Source organism: Elephas maximus, chromosome 4 (genome assembly GCF_024166365.1).
Source record: "Elephas maximus indicus isolate mEleMax1 chromosome 4, mEleMax1 primary haplotype, whole genome shotgun sequence".
NCBI classification, from domain to species: domain Eukaryota; kingdom Metazoa; phylum Chordata; class Mammalia; order Proboscidea; family Elephantidae; genus Elephas; species Elephas maximus.
In genome coordinates, this window is record NC_064822.1 from 58,321,752 (window position 1) to 58,339,370 (window position 17,619).

The 17,619-nt window shown below is 40.4% G+C and overlaps 1 protein-coding gene across 2 annotated transcripts in view; it reads right to left on the minus strand.

The window, feature by feature from the left end:
• CCDC77 (coiled-coil domain containing 77) overlaps window positions 1-17,619 on the minus strand; it is a 50,213-nt gene that overhangs the window by 19,641 nt on the left and 12,953 nt on the right. Inside the window, exons 2-3 of one of the 2 annotated variants that reach the window (XM_049882161.1) lie at window positions 14,317-14,418; window positions 10,414-10,556 (exon numbers count right to left, since the gene is read on the minus strand). In XM_049882161.1, coding sequence (XP_049738118.1) covers window positions 10,414-10,556; window positions 14,317-14,391 — 218 coding nt within the window. In that variant the 5' untranslated portion in view covers window positions 14,392-14,418. Of the gene's footprint in view, window positions 1-10,413; window positions 10,557-14,316; window positions 14,537-17,619 lie in introns of both variants that reach the window. The other variant, XM_049882160.1, reaches the window with a different exon arrangement.

A 17,619-nucleotide genomic window follows, 5' to 3' on the forward strand; every position in this document is an offset into this window, starting at 1 on the left:
CATTGTATGTATGTATCACGTTTTGTTTACCCATTCAACGGCTGATGGGCATTTAGGTTGTTTCTACCTTCTGGTTATTGCCAATAGTGTTGCAATGAACACTGGTGTACAAGTTCCTGCTTTCAAGTCTTTTGGGTATATATCTAGGAGTGGAATTGCTAAGTCTTACGAAGCCTTTGAATTATGGTGTTGGCAAAGAATATTGAATATACCATAGACTACCAGTGGAAAAAACAAATCTGTCTTGAAAGGAGTACAGCCAGAATGTTCCTTAGAAGGATGGTGAGACCTCATCTCATGTACTTTGGACATGTTATTAGAAAGGACTGTACCCGGAGAAAGACATCATGCTTGGTCAGCGAAAAAAAAAAGGAAGACCCTGAACAAGCTAAACTGACACAGTGGCTGCAACAACGGGCTCAAGCATAAAAACGATCATGGTGGGGGGGCCAAGATGACGGAGTAGTCAGACATTTCCGGTGATCCTTCTTACAACAAAGACCTGAAAAAACAAGTGAAATGATTATATTTATGACAAGCTAGGAGCCCTGAACATCAAAGGCAAAGTTACAAAACAGACGAAGTGGCAGGGGGAGGGAGAGGTGGTTCAGAAGTGGAGAGGTGCTGCCGGACCTGAATCACCAGGAACCCTCAGGCACCATTCCCAAGAGCAACTGCAGTGGGTTGGTGGTAGCATTCGGCCACAGTTTCGTCAGGGAGAAACAGCCGGCCGCACGGGCTACTCACAGCTCCGGAACCAGAGAAGAATGGCACTCTCACCAAAAGCTAAATACTTGCGTATATTTTATTGTAACCCCAGCCCCCAAGCTGGCTTCTGTGGCTGTTGATTTCCCTAGGCCTGAGATAGGTCCTGCTCAGCACCCTGAGCCACTCTCCCAGCCCTGGAGAAGGAGTAAATTCACAACTGGGGAAAAGATAATCTGCCATCTCCACTAACTGGGGGAGCTCAGGACAGAAGCGGCTCCTGTCCAGGCACAAAAGGTCCATGGACTTTGAATACCTTTCCCCCCTGCATGGACCTGTGCAGGCCTATTTCAGGAGAATAGGCCCTTGTTGGCAGACTGCAACTGTTTCAGCTGTGCAGAGGAGAGGTGGGTGTTTGATGTTTGACACCGCTTTGCCTATTAAACAGGGTCCTCACCTACCCACAGGGGCCTAAGGACTGGTAGCTCCACTCAGGTCAGCCAACCACCCACGACAGGGGTCCAAGGACAACTAGTACCTCACAGTCCTTACAACCAAAAGCATTGGGTGCCCATGGTCCGTCAGCAGAACCCACCCACCTGTGTGCTCTAGGGAACAGGGACACGATTTCATCACAGACACTTGGGGAACAGTTGTCAGCCCCCTGCCTTGTTCACAGCGTGACCCCCTGCTGCGACCAGATACCTGTACCTACGCCAATCACCCCTGCCCATCTAAGGCTGTAGGACAGAGCCTGTACCACGGACTTGATGACCAACTACCTGGACACCTGAGCTAAATCTACAAAAGTCAATGGACTCCTAGATTGATATACCTGATAACAACTCCAGCCACCTGGTGACAGGACGTTAGAGCTTCGAAAGTGAAAATAATCAAGGTAGCTCACTCAAGCAACCTATTTGAGCATCTCAAAAGAAAACAAAGCAAGAAGCTAGGATACAGTAAGCAAACATAAAATCAATTAATATAATTTATAGATGGCTCGGAGACAACAGTCAATATCAAATCACATGAAGAAGCAGATCATAATCACTTCAACAAGCTCTCAAAACAAAGAATCAAGGGATCTTCTGGATGAAGGTGCTTTCCTCGAATTACTGGATGCAGAATAAAAAAGATTAATATACAGAACTCTTCAAGACATCAAAAACGAAATCAGGAAGTAGATCAGGCAATATGCAGAACAAGCCAAGGAACACACAGATAAAGCAGTCGAAGAAATTAAAAAGGTTATTCAAGAACATAATGAAAAATTTAATAAGCTGCAAGGATACATAGAGAGACAGCAATCAGAAATTCAGGAGATTAACAAAATTACATAATTAAACAACGCAACAGAAAGTCAGAAGAGCATAATTGAGTAAGTAGAAGGCAGAATTAGGGACCTTGAAGATAAAGCACTAGGCACCAAGATATTTGAAGAAAACTCAGAAAAAAGAATTAAAAAAAATGAAGAAACCCTAAGAATCATGTGGGACTCTATCAAGAGAAATAACCTACGAGTGATTGGAGTAACAGAACAGGGAGGGATAACACAAAATACAGAGAGAATTGTCAAAGATTTGCTGGCAGAAAACTTCCCTGATATTGTGAAAGATGAGAAGATATCTATTCAAGATGCTCATCGAACTCCACATAAGGTAGACCTTAAACAAAAGTCACCAAGACATATTATAATCAAACTTGCCAAAACCAAAGATAAAGAGAGAATTTTAAGAGCAGCTAGGGATAAATGAAAAGCCAGCTACAAAGGAGAGTCAGTAAGAATAACCTGAGACTACTCGGCAGAAACCATGCAGGCAAGAAGGCAAAGGGATGACTTACATAAAGCGTTGAAGGAAAAAAATTGCCAGCCAACAATCAAATATCCAGCAAATGTCTCTCAAATATGAGGGCAAAATTAGGGCATTTCCAGACAAACAGAAGTTCAGGGAATTTGTAAAAACCAAAGCAAAACTACAAGAAATACTAAAGGGAGTTCTCTGGTTAGAAAATAAATAATATCAGATACCAACCAAGACTAGAACACTGAAAAGAGCAATCAGATGTCAACCCAGATAGGGAAATCACAAAAATAAATCAAGACAAAAAAAAATGCTCAGAACAGGGAAACAGCAATGTCATTATGTAAAAGAAGACAACATTAAAACAACAAAAAGGGACTAAGAAATATAGTCATAGATTTTTAATATGGAGAGGAAGACAAGGCAATATAAACCAATAAAAGTTAGGTTTAAACTTAGAAAAATATGAGTAAATATTAAGGTAACCACATAGGAGACTAACAATCCTACTCATCAAAATAAAATACAACAAAAAAATAGAGACTCAGCAGAAACAAAATCAACTACAATGAATAAGAGGAAAAGACAATATATAAACTACTAAGCACAAAAAATTAAGTGGGAAAAAGAAACTGTCAGCAACACACAAAAAAAGACATCAAAATGACAGCATTAAACTCATACCTATCCAAAATTATGCTGAATGTAAATGGACTAAATGCACCAATAAAGAGACACAGAGTGGCAGAATGGATAAAAAAACCACGATCTGTTTGTATGCTGCCTGTAAGAGACACACCTTAGACTCAGAGACACAAACAAACTTAAAGGATGGAAAAAAATATATCAAGCAAACAACAATCAAAAAAGACCAGGAGTAGCAATATTAATTTCTGACAAAATAGACTTTAAAGTTAAATCCACCACAAAGGATAAGGAAGGACACTACATAATGATTAAAGGGACAATATACCATGAGGATATGACCATATTAAATATTTATGTACCCAATGACAGGGCTTCAAGACACATAAAACAAACTCTATCAGCACTGAAAAGTGAGATAGCTCCACGATTATAGTAGGATACTTCAGCACACCACTTTCGGTGAAGGACAGAACATCCAGAAAGAAGCTCATCAAGACACCAAAAAACCAAAAACCAAACACATGGCCGTCAAGTTGATTCCGACTCATAGTGACCCTATAGGACAGAGTAGAATTGCCCGACAGAGCTTCCAAGGAGCACCTGGCAGATTCAAACTGCCGACCTCTTGGTTAGCAGCCTAGCGCTTAACCACTATGCTGCCAGGGTTTCCAATAAAGACACAGAAGATCTAAATCCCACTATCAACCAACTTGACCTCATAGACATATACAGAACACTCCACCCAACACCAGCCAAGTATACTTTCTTTTTTAGTGCACATGGAACATTCTCTAGAATAGGCCACATATTAGGTCATAAAGCAAGCCTTAGCAGAATCCAAAACATTGAAATATTACAAAGCATCTTCTCTGACCATAAGGCCATATAAGTAGAAATCAATAACAGAAAAAACAGGGAAAAGAAATCCAACACTTGGAAACTGAACAATATCCTGCTCAAAAATGACTGCATTATAGAAGACGTTAAGGATGGAATAAAGAAATTCATAGAATCCAATGAGCATGAAAACACCTCCTATCAGAACCTTTGAGACACAGTGAGAGCAGTGCTCAGAGGTCAATTTATATCAATAAATGTACACATACAAAAAGAAAGGAGCAAAATCAAAGAATTATCCCTACAACTTGAACAAATAGAAAGAAAGCAACAAAAGAAACCCTCAGGCACCAGAAGAAAGCAAATGATAAAAATTAGAGCAGAATTAAATGAAATAGAGACCAGAAAAACAACTGAAAGAATTAACAAGACCAAAAGCTGGTTCTCTGAAAAAAATCAACAAAATTGATAAACCATTGGGCACACTGACAAAAGAAAAACAGGAGAGGAAAAAAATAACGCAAATAAGAAATGAGATGGGCGATATCACAACAGACCCAACTGAAAATTAAAATCATATCAGATTACAAGAAAAAATTGTACTCTAACAAATTTGAAAACCTAGAAGTGGATGAATTTCTAGAAACACACTACCTACCTAAACTAACACAAACAGAGGTAGAACAACAAAATAAACCCGTAACAAAAGAGATTGAAAAGGTAATCAAAAAACTCCCCCTGCCCCTCAAAAAAGCCCTGGCCCAGAGGGCATCACTGCAGAGTTCTACCAAACTTTCAGAGAAGAGTTAACACCACTACTACTAAAGGTATTTCAGAGCATAGAATAGGATGGAATACTCCCAAACTCATTCTATGAAGCCACCACACCCCTGATACCAAAACCAGGTAAAGACACCACAAAAAAAGAAAATTACAGGTCTATATCCCTTATGAACTTAGATGCAAAAATCTTCAACAACATTCTAGCCAATAGAATTCAACAAAATAGCAAAAAAATAATTCACCATGACCAAGTGGGATTCATATCAGGTATGCAAGGTTGGTTCAATATTAGGAAAACAATTAATGTAATCCATCATATAAATAAAAGACAAGAACCACATGATCTTATCAATTGATGCAGAAAAGGCATTTGACAAAGTCCAACACACATTCATGATGAAAACTCTTAGTAAAAATAGGAATAAAAGGAAAATTCCTCAACATAATAAAGGGCATTTATACAAAGCCAACAGCCAACATCATCCTAAATGGAGAGAGTCTGAAAGCATTCCCCTTGAGGTCGGGAACCAGACAAGGATGCTCTTTATCACCACTCTTATTCAACATTGTGCTGGAGGTCCTAGCCCAGAGCAATTATGCTAGATAAAGAAATAAAGGGCATCCAGATTGGTAAGGAAGAAGTAAAAATATCTCTTTTTGCAGATGACATGATCTGCACAGAAAACCCTAAAGAATGCTCAAGAAAACTACTGAAACTAGTAGTTCAGAAGAGTATCAGAATACAAGATAAACATACAAAAATCAGTTGGATTCCTCTACACCAACAAAGAACACGGAAGAGGAATCACCAAATCAATACCATTTACAGTGGCCCCCGAGAAGATACTTAGGAATAAATCTTACCTGAGACATAAAAGACCTGTACAAAGAAAACTACAAGACACTACTGCAAGAAACCAAAAGAGACCAACGTAAGTAGAAAAATATACCTTGATCATGGATAGGAAAACTTAACATTATAAAAATGTCTATTCTACCAAAAGCAATCTATAGATATGATGCAATTCCGATCTGTTCCAATGACATTTTTTAATGAGACGGAGAAACAAATCACCAACTTCATATGGAAGGGAAAAAGGCCCCAAATAAGTAAAGCGTTACTGAAAAAGAAAAACAAGGTGGGAGGCCTCACTCTACCTGATTTTAGAACCTCTTATACTGCCACAGTAGTCAAAACAGCCTGGTACTGGTACAACAGATACATAGAACAACGGAACAGAATTGAGAATCCAGACATAAATGCATCCACGTATGAGCAGCTGACATTTGACAAAGGACTAAAGTCAGTTAAATGAGGAAAAGACAGTCTTTTTAACAAATTGTGCTGGCATAACTGGATATCCATTTGCAAAAAAATGAAACAAGACCCATACCTCACACCATGCACAAAAACTAACTCAAAATTGATCAAAAACCTAAACATAAAATCTAAAATGATAAAGATCATGGAAGAAAAAACAGGGACAACGCTAGGAGCCTTAACACGTGGCATAAAGAGCATACAAAACATTACTAACAATGCAGAAGAGAAACTAGATAACTGGGACCTCCTAAAAATCAAACACCTATGCTCATCCAAAGACTTCACCAAAAGAGTAAGAAGATTTCCTACAGACTAGGAAACAGTTTTCAGCTATGACATTTCCGATCAGCACCTGATCTCTAAAATCTACGTGATACTGAAAAAACTCAACTACAAAAAGGCAAATAACCCAATTAAAAATGGGCAAAGGATACGAACAGGCACTTCACTAAAGAAGACATCCTGCCAGCTAAGAGATACACGAGTAAATGTTCACAATCATTAGCCATTAGAGAAATGCAAATTAAAACTACAATGAGATTCCATCTCATGCCAACAAAGCTGGCATTAATCCAAAAAACACAAAATAATAAATGCCAGAGAGGTTGTGGAGAGACTGGAATACTTATACACTGCTGGTGGGAATGTAAATAGTACAACCACTTTGGAAATCAATTTGGCGCTTCCTTAAACAACTAGAAATGTAACTACCACACGATCCAGCAATCCCACTCCTTGGAATATATCCTAGAGAAATAAGAGCCTTTACATGAACAGATATGTGCACACCCATGTTCATTGCAGCACTGCTTACAATAGCAAAAAGATGGAAGCAACCAACGTGCCCATCAACTGATGAAAGGATAAGTGAATTATGGTACGTTCACATATTACGCATCAATAAAGAACAATGATGAATCCGTGAAACATTTCGTAACATGGGGGAATCTGGATGGCTTTATGCTGAGTGAAATTAGTCAGTTGCAAAAGGACAAATACTGTATGACACCAACATTATACAAACTTGAGAAATAGTTTAATCAGAGAAGAAAATATTCTTTAATGGTTACAAGAGTGGGCAGGGAGGGAGGGAGAGGGGTTTTCACCAATTAGATAGTAGAGGAGAACTATTTTAGGTGAAGGGAAAGACAACACACAATACAGGAGAGGTCAGCACAACTGGATTAAACTAAAAGCAAAGAAGTTTCCTGAATAAATGGAACACTTCGAAGGCCAGCGTAGCAGGGGTGGGGGTTTAAGGACCTCGGTTTCAGGGGACATCTAAGTCAATTGGCATAATGAAATCTATTAAGAAAACATTCTGCATCCCACTTTGGAGAGTGGCGCCTGGGGTCTTAAACGCTAGCAAGCAACCATCTAAGATGCATCAATTGGTCTCAACCCACCTGGCACAAAGGAGAAGGAGGAACACCAAGGACACGAGGTAATTATGAGCCCAAAAGACAGAAAGAACCACATAAACCAGAGATTACATCATCCTGAGACCAGAAGAACTAGATGGTGCCTGGCTACAGCCGATGACTGCCCTGACAGGGAACACAACAGAGAACCCCCTGAGGGACAGGAGAGCAGTGGGATGCAGACCTCAAATTCTTGTAAAAAGATCAGACTTAATGGTCTGACTCAGACTAGACATACTCCAGAGGTCATGGTCCCCAGACCTTCTGTTAGCCCAAGACAGGAACCATTCCCAAAGCCAACTCTTCAGACAGGGACTGGACTGGACTATGGGATAGAAAATGATACTGGTGAAGAGTTATCTTCCTGTATCAAGTAAACACATGAGACTATGAGGGCAACTCCTGTCTGGATGGGAGATGAGAGGACAGAGGGGGCCAGAGGCTGGCCGAATGGATGCAAAAATAGAGAGTGGAGGGAAGGAGTGTGCTGCCCCACCAGGGAGAAAGCAACCAGGAGTATATACCCACTTGCCATCGAGTCAATTTCAACTCATAGTGACCCTATAGGACAGAGTAGAACTGCCCCATGGAGTATATAGCAAGGTGTATATAAATTTTGTTTGAGAGACTGACTTGATTTGTAATCTTTCACTTAAAGCACAATAAAAATGAAATTAAAAAAAAGGCACAAACATCAAAGAAAAAAATAAAAACGATCGTGAGGATGGCGCAAGACTTGACAGTGTTTTGTTCTGTTGTTTGTAGGGCCACTATGAGTAAGAACCAACTTGATGGCACTTAACAACAACGACAATGGTAGTTCTGTTTTTAGCTTTTTGAGGAACTGCCACACTTTTTCAAAATGGCTGTACCATTTTACATTCCCACCAGCAAGGGATAAGGGTTCCAATTTCCCCACATCCTTGACAACATTTGTTTTTTTCTGGTTTTTAGCCATTCTAGTTAGAATGAAATGGTATCTCATTGTGGCTTTGATTTGCATCTCTCTGATGGCTAATGATGTTCAGCATCTTTTCAGGTGTTCGGTGGCCATTTGAATGTCCTCTTTGGTGAAATGTCTATTAAAGTAATTTGCCCATTTTATGATTGGGTATTTGTCCTTTTGTTGTAAGCTGTCGAAGTTTTAGATACCTTTTGGTTATCAGATTCTTATTGGATGTATGATTTCTTATGACAGTCTCCTAGTCAGTAGCTTGTCTTTTTACTTTTTTGGTAAAATCTTTGAATGAACAAACATTTTTAATTTTTATGAGGTCCCATTTATTTATTTTGTCTTTTGTTCTTTGTGCTTTTGTTATTAGATAATCCATTGTTAAACGCTAGGCCTGACAGTGTTGCCTTTGCATTTTCTTCTAAGAATTTTATGGTTTTAGTTTGCACATTTAGGCCCTTAACCCATTCTGAATTTGTTTTCGTTCATGGTGTGAGGCATGGATACTGTTTCATTTTTCTGCATGTGGAAATCCAGTTTTCCCAACACCATTTATCGAAGAGACTTTTCTTTCCCCATCAAATGGACTTAACACCCTTGTCAAAAATCAGTTCACCATAAATGTGTGGGTTTATATCTGAACTCTCAATTGTATGCCACTGATCTCTGTGTCTATTGTTATACCAGTACCAGGTTATTTTGATTACTATAGCTATATAAGATGTTTTAAAATCAGGAAGTGTGAGTCTTTCTACTCTGTTCTCGTTCAACATTGCTTTAGTTATTCAGAGCCTCATGCCATTCCATATAACATTGAGGATTCTTTTTTCCATTTCTGTAAAGAAGGCTGTTGGAATTTTGATTGGGACTGTGCTGAATTTAAAGATGCCTTTGGGCAGTACTGACATCTTAACAATAGTAAGTCTTCCAACCCAAGAATACAGAATATCTTTCCATTTATTTAAGTCTTCTTCAATCTCTTTCAGCAGTGTTTTATCATTTTCACTGTATAAGTCCTTCATGTCCCTGGTTAGATTTATTTCCAGGAACGTTATTCTCTTAGATGCCATTGTAAATGGAATTGTTTCCCTAATTTCCATTTCGCATTTTTCACGGCTGGTGTATAGAAACCCAACTAGTATTTCTTGAACTTGTATCCTGCAACTTTGCTAAATTCCTCTATTAGCTCTAGAAGTTTCTCTAACCTTCTTTTAAGTTTCCCCAGGAAGAAATCAACCTGAATCCCAGAGTAGCTGTTCCAAGATATGGTAAATTAATCATACGAATCAAGTAGATCTGAGCAGTGCAAGAAATATACTGTAGAAGATGCTGGGGTGCACTCCTCGGATGCCCCCTTCGGGACCAAGACACCCTTTTCCCAGAAAGTGAGTCCTTCCCAGGTATTGCCTTTCCCAAGTTTTTACCTCCTCCCCGGGGACAGCCTGCATCCAATGACTGGTCAATGTTACGGCTGACGAGTCTAACCCCTTTGCCTCTGAGAGGCCATTCTAGCCTCAGAGCTCCTCGTGGCGTTAGCTACAGCTTCTGTTACCAGATGCACTACAGTTCAATTTCTCCCTTTGCCCATATCTACTATTCCTGGAAGCCTCACCAGTAACTGTCCAGCAAGCAAATCTCCATCTCAGAGTCTGTTTCCTAGGAATACAACCTAAATGAATGACTGTAGAGAAATTTAAGTTGTCTAGAGTAATTTAGGAAACCCTGGTTGGTGTACTGGTTAAGAGCTGTGGCTGCTAACAACCAAAAAGGCTGGCAGTTCAAATCTACCAGGTGCTCCTTGGAAACTCTATGGGGCAGTTCTACTCTGCCCTATAGGGTCACTATGAGTCAGAATCGACTCAACAGCAATGGGTTTGGTTTTGGAGTTTATAGTAATTTAGAATGGTAACTTCAACATTTCATTCTCCTACTCAGTACCTGATTCTCAGTCGGTCATTTTCTGAGTAGAGGCGTAAAACATGTTCACGTTCCTGGAAGAGGCAGATCTGCATATCACTTAGAGCTTTCTGCAATTCAGCAATCTCTTCCTCCTTCTGCTGCAAATCCCATTCTAGTTTATGCTGCAAAAAAAAATTAGGCAGTTGAAAAGATATGGGGCCATACAGGCGTATCTCTTAGGGAATACAGAGGAGTCAGTTTGTGTAAAAATATTCCAGAGTGAATGGTTACACCAATACAGAATTCAAATGACAGCAATAGACTGTGTACAGGCTTGAGTTTAAATGCTACAGCATGAGTTTGAAGTTTGCATATAATGCCAAAGCTCTAATATTTTCCTTTTAGAGATTATAGAATTCTGCATGTCATATGACTCCCCATTCTATTTATATATATATATATTTTAATGCTTTCTATATATAATAAGTATTGTTATAACATTCTGGAAAACAAAGATGAAAAAGATATGATTCTTGCCTATAAAGAGCTTAGGAATTTTGTGAGTAGACAGATTAAAAGAATTATCTAATGGAGGAGTATGCATGGTAAACTAGAGAAAGTGCAACAGAAGTAAAATCTCTGAAGCCTGTTTGGAAAGTCAGAAAATAGCACCAAAGATCTGAAACTTGAAAGATGACTAGAAGACTGCTAGAGAGACAAGCAGAGGCTGGGCAGTCTCAGAAAAGAGCCCGATAAATACAGAACCACAAAGGAGCCCAGTATGTTTGGACAACTGCAAATATTTCAGTACCTCTAGAGTGAAAAGAGTGAGGCCCCACTGGAGAAGAACTGTTACAGACTAAATTATATCCCCTCAAAACAGGTGCTGTAAATCCTACTATACCTGTGGTTATAATCCCATTTGGGAATAGGGTTTTCTTCTTTACGTTAGTGAGGCAGTATTAGTGTAGGGCGTGTCTTAAATCAATCTCTTTTGAGATTTAAAAGAGCCAATCAAGAAAGCAGCAAGCAAGCACAGATGAGGAAAGACAGATGCCATACTACATGAGATCTCCAAGGAACCAAGAAAGAGAAGCTAAAAACAGATAAGAACCTTCCCCCAGAGCCAACAGAGAGAAGTCTTCCCCTACAGCCCGCACCCTGAATTCACACTTCTAACCTCCTTAGCTGTGAGAAAATAAATTTGTTTGTTAAAGCCACCCACTTGTGGTATTTGTGTTATAGCAGCACTAGAAAACTAAGACAGGCATGAAACTGGGGGCTGGAATACTGGGAAGAAGGATACTGACATAGTTCACGTGAGATATGAGGGTCTAAACTAGCATTATGGGAACAATGATGGAGATGTGGGAATGAATTAAATATTTAGAACACAGAATCAACAGGACTTGCCAAATGATTTAATATAAAAGGCTGGGCAGAACTGTTAATAATGGTACCGTTTACTAAGACACAGAACACAGGATAAAGGAAAAGAAATGGGGGAGTGGCAGTGGTATACGTGTATGAGGAGACAGGTTAGAAAAAAGGAGATTAGTACACATATGGACATATTAACTCTGCGCTCAGGAGAAAAGTCTGAGTTAGGGTTAACTATTTGGAAGTCTTGATGACATATGTAGCAGTATGATGCCTGGGTAAAATGAGACCATCTGTGATGGAATCTGGAGAACTTTGACTAAAGAAGGTGAGCGGTAAATGGAGACTGAGAAGAACTGGTCAGAGAGATGAGATAGAAACCAGGCAAGAAAATGACACAGAAATGAAGAAAGGAAGAGAATTTTAGGAAAGGAGAAGTCAATAGTGACAAATCATACAAAAAGAGAAGAGCTGATTTTGGCAAACAGGTACTTGGAGACCGCAGGAGAAGTTGTTTTAGTGAAGTGGTGAGTACAGAGATCAAACTGCAGTCAAGGAGTCATTAAGTAGGCGAGAAAGTCAAACTATTTTGGAAGTATGCTGGGAAAGGGGGAAGCACAACAAAGGAAGGTTTTTTTCTTTCTTAAGGGAAAGACTTGAGTATGTTTATATACTGTGGAAAAAAAGGTCAATGTCAAGCAAAAGGTTTAAAATAGAACAGAGAGAGGGAGAATGGTGGAGCAGGGTTTCTCAAGAGAAGCAAGAGCCAGAGTTAAGGGTTGGATCAATTCAGCTCGAATCGGCAGACACCTTGTCCACTGAAGCAGTAAGGAAGAAGAAAGAGATAGTTATAGATGCAGGTAACTATGTGCGGATGGACAGGAAAGAAGTTCACACGTGAGTCTCTATTTCCTCTGTGAACTAGGAAGTAAGATTACCTGTTGAAAGAGGAGAACTAAGAAGGTGTTGCAGGCTGGAGAATAGTGAAGGTACGGCACAAATGTGGACGGAGAGCAGAAACGGCGAGGGAAGAAAACTGCTGTATGGGGATTGAGGGTACAGCTGAATTTGTTTAACATCAATTTATTCTGTAATACTTTGTGACCTTTCTAAGACAGACGTTCTCAACTAGGTGCAATTTTTGTTCCCTCCTGCCCACCCCACCCCCAGGGGACATTTGGCAATGTTTTTGATTATCACACCTTGTGGGGGGGAAGTATACTACTGGTATCTAGCAGGTAGATACTAGAGATCTGCTAACATTCTAAAATGCACAGAACAGCCCCATGACAACAAAGAACTACTTGGCACAAAATGTCACCAGTGCTGAGGTTCAGAAACCCTGCTCTAGGAGAAAAGCTGAGGGACAGCTGGATTAAGTCACGACTAGGATGCAGCAGAAGGATAACTGAACAAGGAGTCATGTGCAGGCAGTACAGTTACTGCAGCGAAGCCTAATGTGGTTTAGGTTGAAGAAAAAGACATGGTGTCAGAAGAGGATATGAAGCACTTAGAAAACTGAGAAGTCAAGGAGTGATGGAGGTAGTAACAATGAAGTTAAAGAGCAGTCAGGTGCAACCAGGTGAAGGAACTGGAAGTACATCTGAGAGAGCAAGCAGTCCGAGTTTAAGACTTTAGAGGTGGGGCAGTTCTGGGGGATTATGATTCAAGGAGGGACCTGAAAGGTAGGTGGCTGGGCTGGGGTAGAACGGAATCCAAAGAGAGTATTTTTATCAAATACCTGCTTGTGACACAACTTGGCACTTCCAGATCTTCTTTCGTTAATGAACAGAATTAATCAGAGTCCTAAAACGGCATACATAGGGTCGCTGGAAACCCTGGTGGTGTAGTGATTAAGTGCTACGGCTGCTAACGAAAAGGTCGGCAGTTTGAATCCAGCAGGCGCTCCTTGGAAACTCTATGGGGCAGTTCTACTCTGTCCTATAGGGTTTATGAGTCGGAATTGACTCGACAGCAACGGGTTTGGTTTTTTTCGTTTATAGGGTCGTTGTGAGTCAGAATCAACTCCACAGCAATGGATTTATTTATTTATTTATTTGGTAAAAGGGCATGTATCGCACAACAGAGAACCCCTGAGGGAGCAGGAGATCAGTGGGATGCAGACCCCAAATTCTCATAAAAAGACCATACTTAATGGTCTGACTGAGACTAGAGGAATCCTGGCGGTCATGGTCCACAAACCTTCTGTTGGCACAGGACAGGAACCATTCCCGAAGACAACTCATCAGACATGGAAGGGACTGGACAGTGGGTAGGAGAGAGATGCTGATGAAGAGTGAGCTATTTGTATCAGGTGGACACTTGAGACTGTGTTGGCATTTCCTGTCTGGAGGGGGGATGGGAGGGTAGAGAGGGTTGGAAGCTGGCAAAATTGTCACGAAAGGAGAGACTGGAAGGGCTGACTCATTAGGGGGAGAGCAAGTGGGAGTACGGAGTAAGGTGTGTATAAACTTATATGTGACAGACTGACTTGATTTGTAAACGTTCACTTGAAGCTCAATAAAAATTAAAAAAAAAAAGGGCATGCATCATCTTTTTTACCTGTCCTTCACAAGCTTCTTTGTATAGTTCCAATTTCTTCAACAGGTCTTCGTTTTCTGTCTCACACTCAGCCATCTTCTTTTGAAAATATTCCAGAAGCTCCTGAGAAGGGCAGAGGACGGCCAGACGGTCTTCAATGGAAGGCAAGGGAGTTGACTCCACAGAATCTGTGAAAGACATTCCCCTCCTCCTGGTGGAACCACCGAACCTGGAGGAAACACTGTGTTTGCAGGCAGTTGTTAGACTACGTGAAATTTGAAAGGATGCATTCACTGAAGTGTCTGAACATTTATGAGATATTAAAATTTTTTAAATAAAAACAAGGCTGATGCTCTTAAAGTGCTTATAGTTAAGGTAAGCATAGCTCTTGAAAGTTTGATGTTACAGGCCACTGAAGTATCTTATGAACTACCTTCCAAGTATTAATGGCTTAAAGCTGGATTTAAAATACATGTTAGAGACTAAAAATAGAATATAAACTGGGTAAGATCAGATAGTAACTGTTAGAAAATTTAATACCAAGACTCATAGCAATCGGAGAGCTTATATGCTGGTGGAGTGTAAATTGGTAAAACCACAGACAGCAATTTGGCAGAATGTAGTAAAACTGCAATGCCTCATGCAAACTTGAGTTTGCAAGGGTGATGCACATGAAAACGTCCATAGTGTTTTATTATTACATTGTTTATAATAACAACAGTAAACAACCCAAATTTCCATTTAATAGGATAATGGATAAATACACTGTGTATATTCATAAAATGGAATACTATTCAAAGTTATTAGAAACTATGAACTAGAGATACATGCATGAATATGAACAAACCATACAAACAATGTTAAATTGAAAAATGTACATGGATGCGTACATAGCAGATACTACCATTTATTTAAGACCAAAACTTGCAAAATGAAGCAGTTTATTTTTAGGAATAGATAATGTAAGCAGTAAAATTATTAAGGAAGAGAATGATAAATATAAAAATCAGGAGTAGCCAATACATGGAAGGTCAGCTCAGTTGGGCTGGACCAAAAGCAAAGAAGTTTCCGGGATAAAATGAATGCTTCAAAGGTCAGCGGAGCAAGGGCGGGGGTTTGGGAACATGGTTTAAGGGGACTTCTAAGTCAATTGGCAAAATAATTCTATTATGAAAACATTCTGCATCCCACTTTGAAATGTGGCACCTGGGATCTTAAATGCTAACAAGCGGCCATCTAAGATGCATCAATTGGTCTCAACCCACCTGGAGCAAAGGAGAATGAAGAACACCAAGGTCACACGATAACTAAGAGCCCAAGAGGCAGAAAGGACCACATGAACCAGAGACCTACATCATCCTGAGACCAGAAGAACTAGTTGGTACCCGACCACAATCGATGACTGCCCTGACAGGGAGCACAACAGAGAACCCCTGAGAGAACAGGAGATCAGTGGGATGCAGACCCCAAATTCTCATAAAAAGACCATACTTAATGGTCTGACTGAGACTAGAGGAATCCCGGCGGTCATGGTCCACAAACCTGCTGTTGGCACAGGACAGGAACCATTCCCGAAGACAACTCATCAGACATGAAAGGGACTGGACAGTAGGTAGGAGAGAGATGCTGATGAAGAGTGAACTAATTATATCAGGTGGACGCTTGAGACTGTGTTGGCATCTCCTGTCAGGAGGGGGGATGGGAGGATAGAAAGAGTTGGAAGCTGGCAAAATTGTCACGAAAGGAGAGACTGGAAGGGCTGACTCATTAGGGGGAGAGCAAGTGGGAGTACGGAGTAAGATGTATATAAACTTATATGTGACAGTCTGACTTGATTTGTAAACGTTCACTTGAAGCTCAATAAAAGTTAATTGAAAAAAAAAAAAAAATCAGGAGTAGGAAGCAGCACCCACAGTTGTCTCTAAGGATCTGTTGTGGTTAATAGGTGCCATCGAGTCAGTTCTGACTCACAGCAACCTTATAGGACAGAGTAGAACTGCCTCATAGGCTTTCCAAGGAGCACCTGGTGGATTTGAACTACGAGCCTTCTGGTTAGCAGCCGAGCTCTTAACCACTACGCCAAATTCCACATCCTAGGACTAGATGTAATAAATGGCAAAAGACTTTGATCAAAGGCTAGACAAGAAGTTTTTTTTTTTTTTTTTAGCAAACAAGAGACTGAAAACAATGAGTTAGAAAACAAATGATGCAGAAGTGGAGAAACCCTCAGGTGACAATTAATCCAGTTTGGTTAACTACATGCAATTTACTACATAAAAAACAAAAAGCACCCTGGAGAAACATTATCTCACTAGCCCACAGTTGCAGTTACAACAGTTATGGTCAGTACTTTTAGTAAGTGAGCATGTAGAGAACAGATTTAAAAATGTACTCTTAGCTAGCATGAAGAGGAAAACAGAAACAAAAAAATCTTACATTTTCTCAGTCATCAAAAGCTTGTGCAGAAATAATATTTTACTTCTTGTTTCACATTTTCAGTTTTAACAATTTTGGGAAACAGGTTAATATTAAGAGATGTTTCAGATATTTTACAGACAGAAGCTGTGGCAATGAGTGATGAAGATGACACGTCATGCAGCAAGCTGATGGAAGAATCAGAATTAAAAATCCCCTGTGCTCGTGGCGGGACCAAGATGGCGGAGTAGCCAGATGCTTCCTGTGGTCCCTCTTACAACAAAGACCCGAAAAAATGAGTGAATCAATTATATATGACAACCTAGGAGCCCTGAACACTAAAGACAAAGTTGAGGAGTCAGACTGAGATGCAGAGAGAGGGAGAGACAGTTTAGAAACAGTGAGGATTTGCCAGGCCTGACGTGGCCAGCACGCTGCGCCTGATTGGCTGGCGCTCACGGGCTGAGGCAAGCAGTAGTGCTCGGGATGCATTTTCTACGTGGGAGAAATTGAGTGGCAGAGTCTGCTCAATTCTCCGGAATCAGGCAGAAGTGGCACTGAATCTGCGAAAGTTAAGCGCAAGCATCTAATCTACCTTATGGGATCAAAAAACACTCCCCTTCTGGGAAGTACCTCTCTCCCATTTGCTTACCCCCTCCCCTCTCTGGTCTGCTCCTAGTCCAAGTGGGACCCATCATGTGCCCTGAGCCATTCTCCCAGCTTTACACAGGGAACAAATTAACAAAAAGGAAAATATAATCTGCCAGCTCCCCTAAGCCAAGAACTCAGGGCAGGCACAGCCCCTTTGCCTAGACATAGGCCTAAGGGGCCCACGAACTCTGAATGCCTTTCACCCTGCCTAGGCCTGAGTGTACTCATTTCAACAGCATAGGCCCTCATTAACACAGT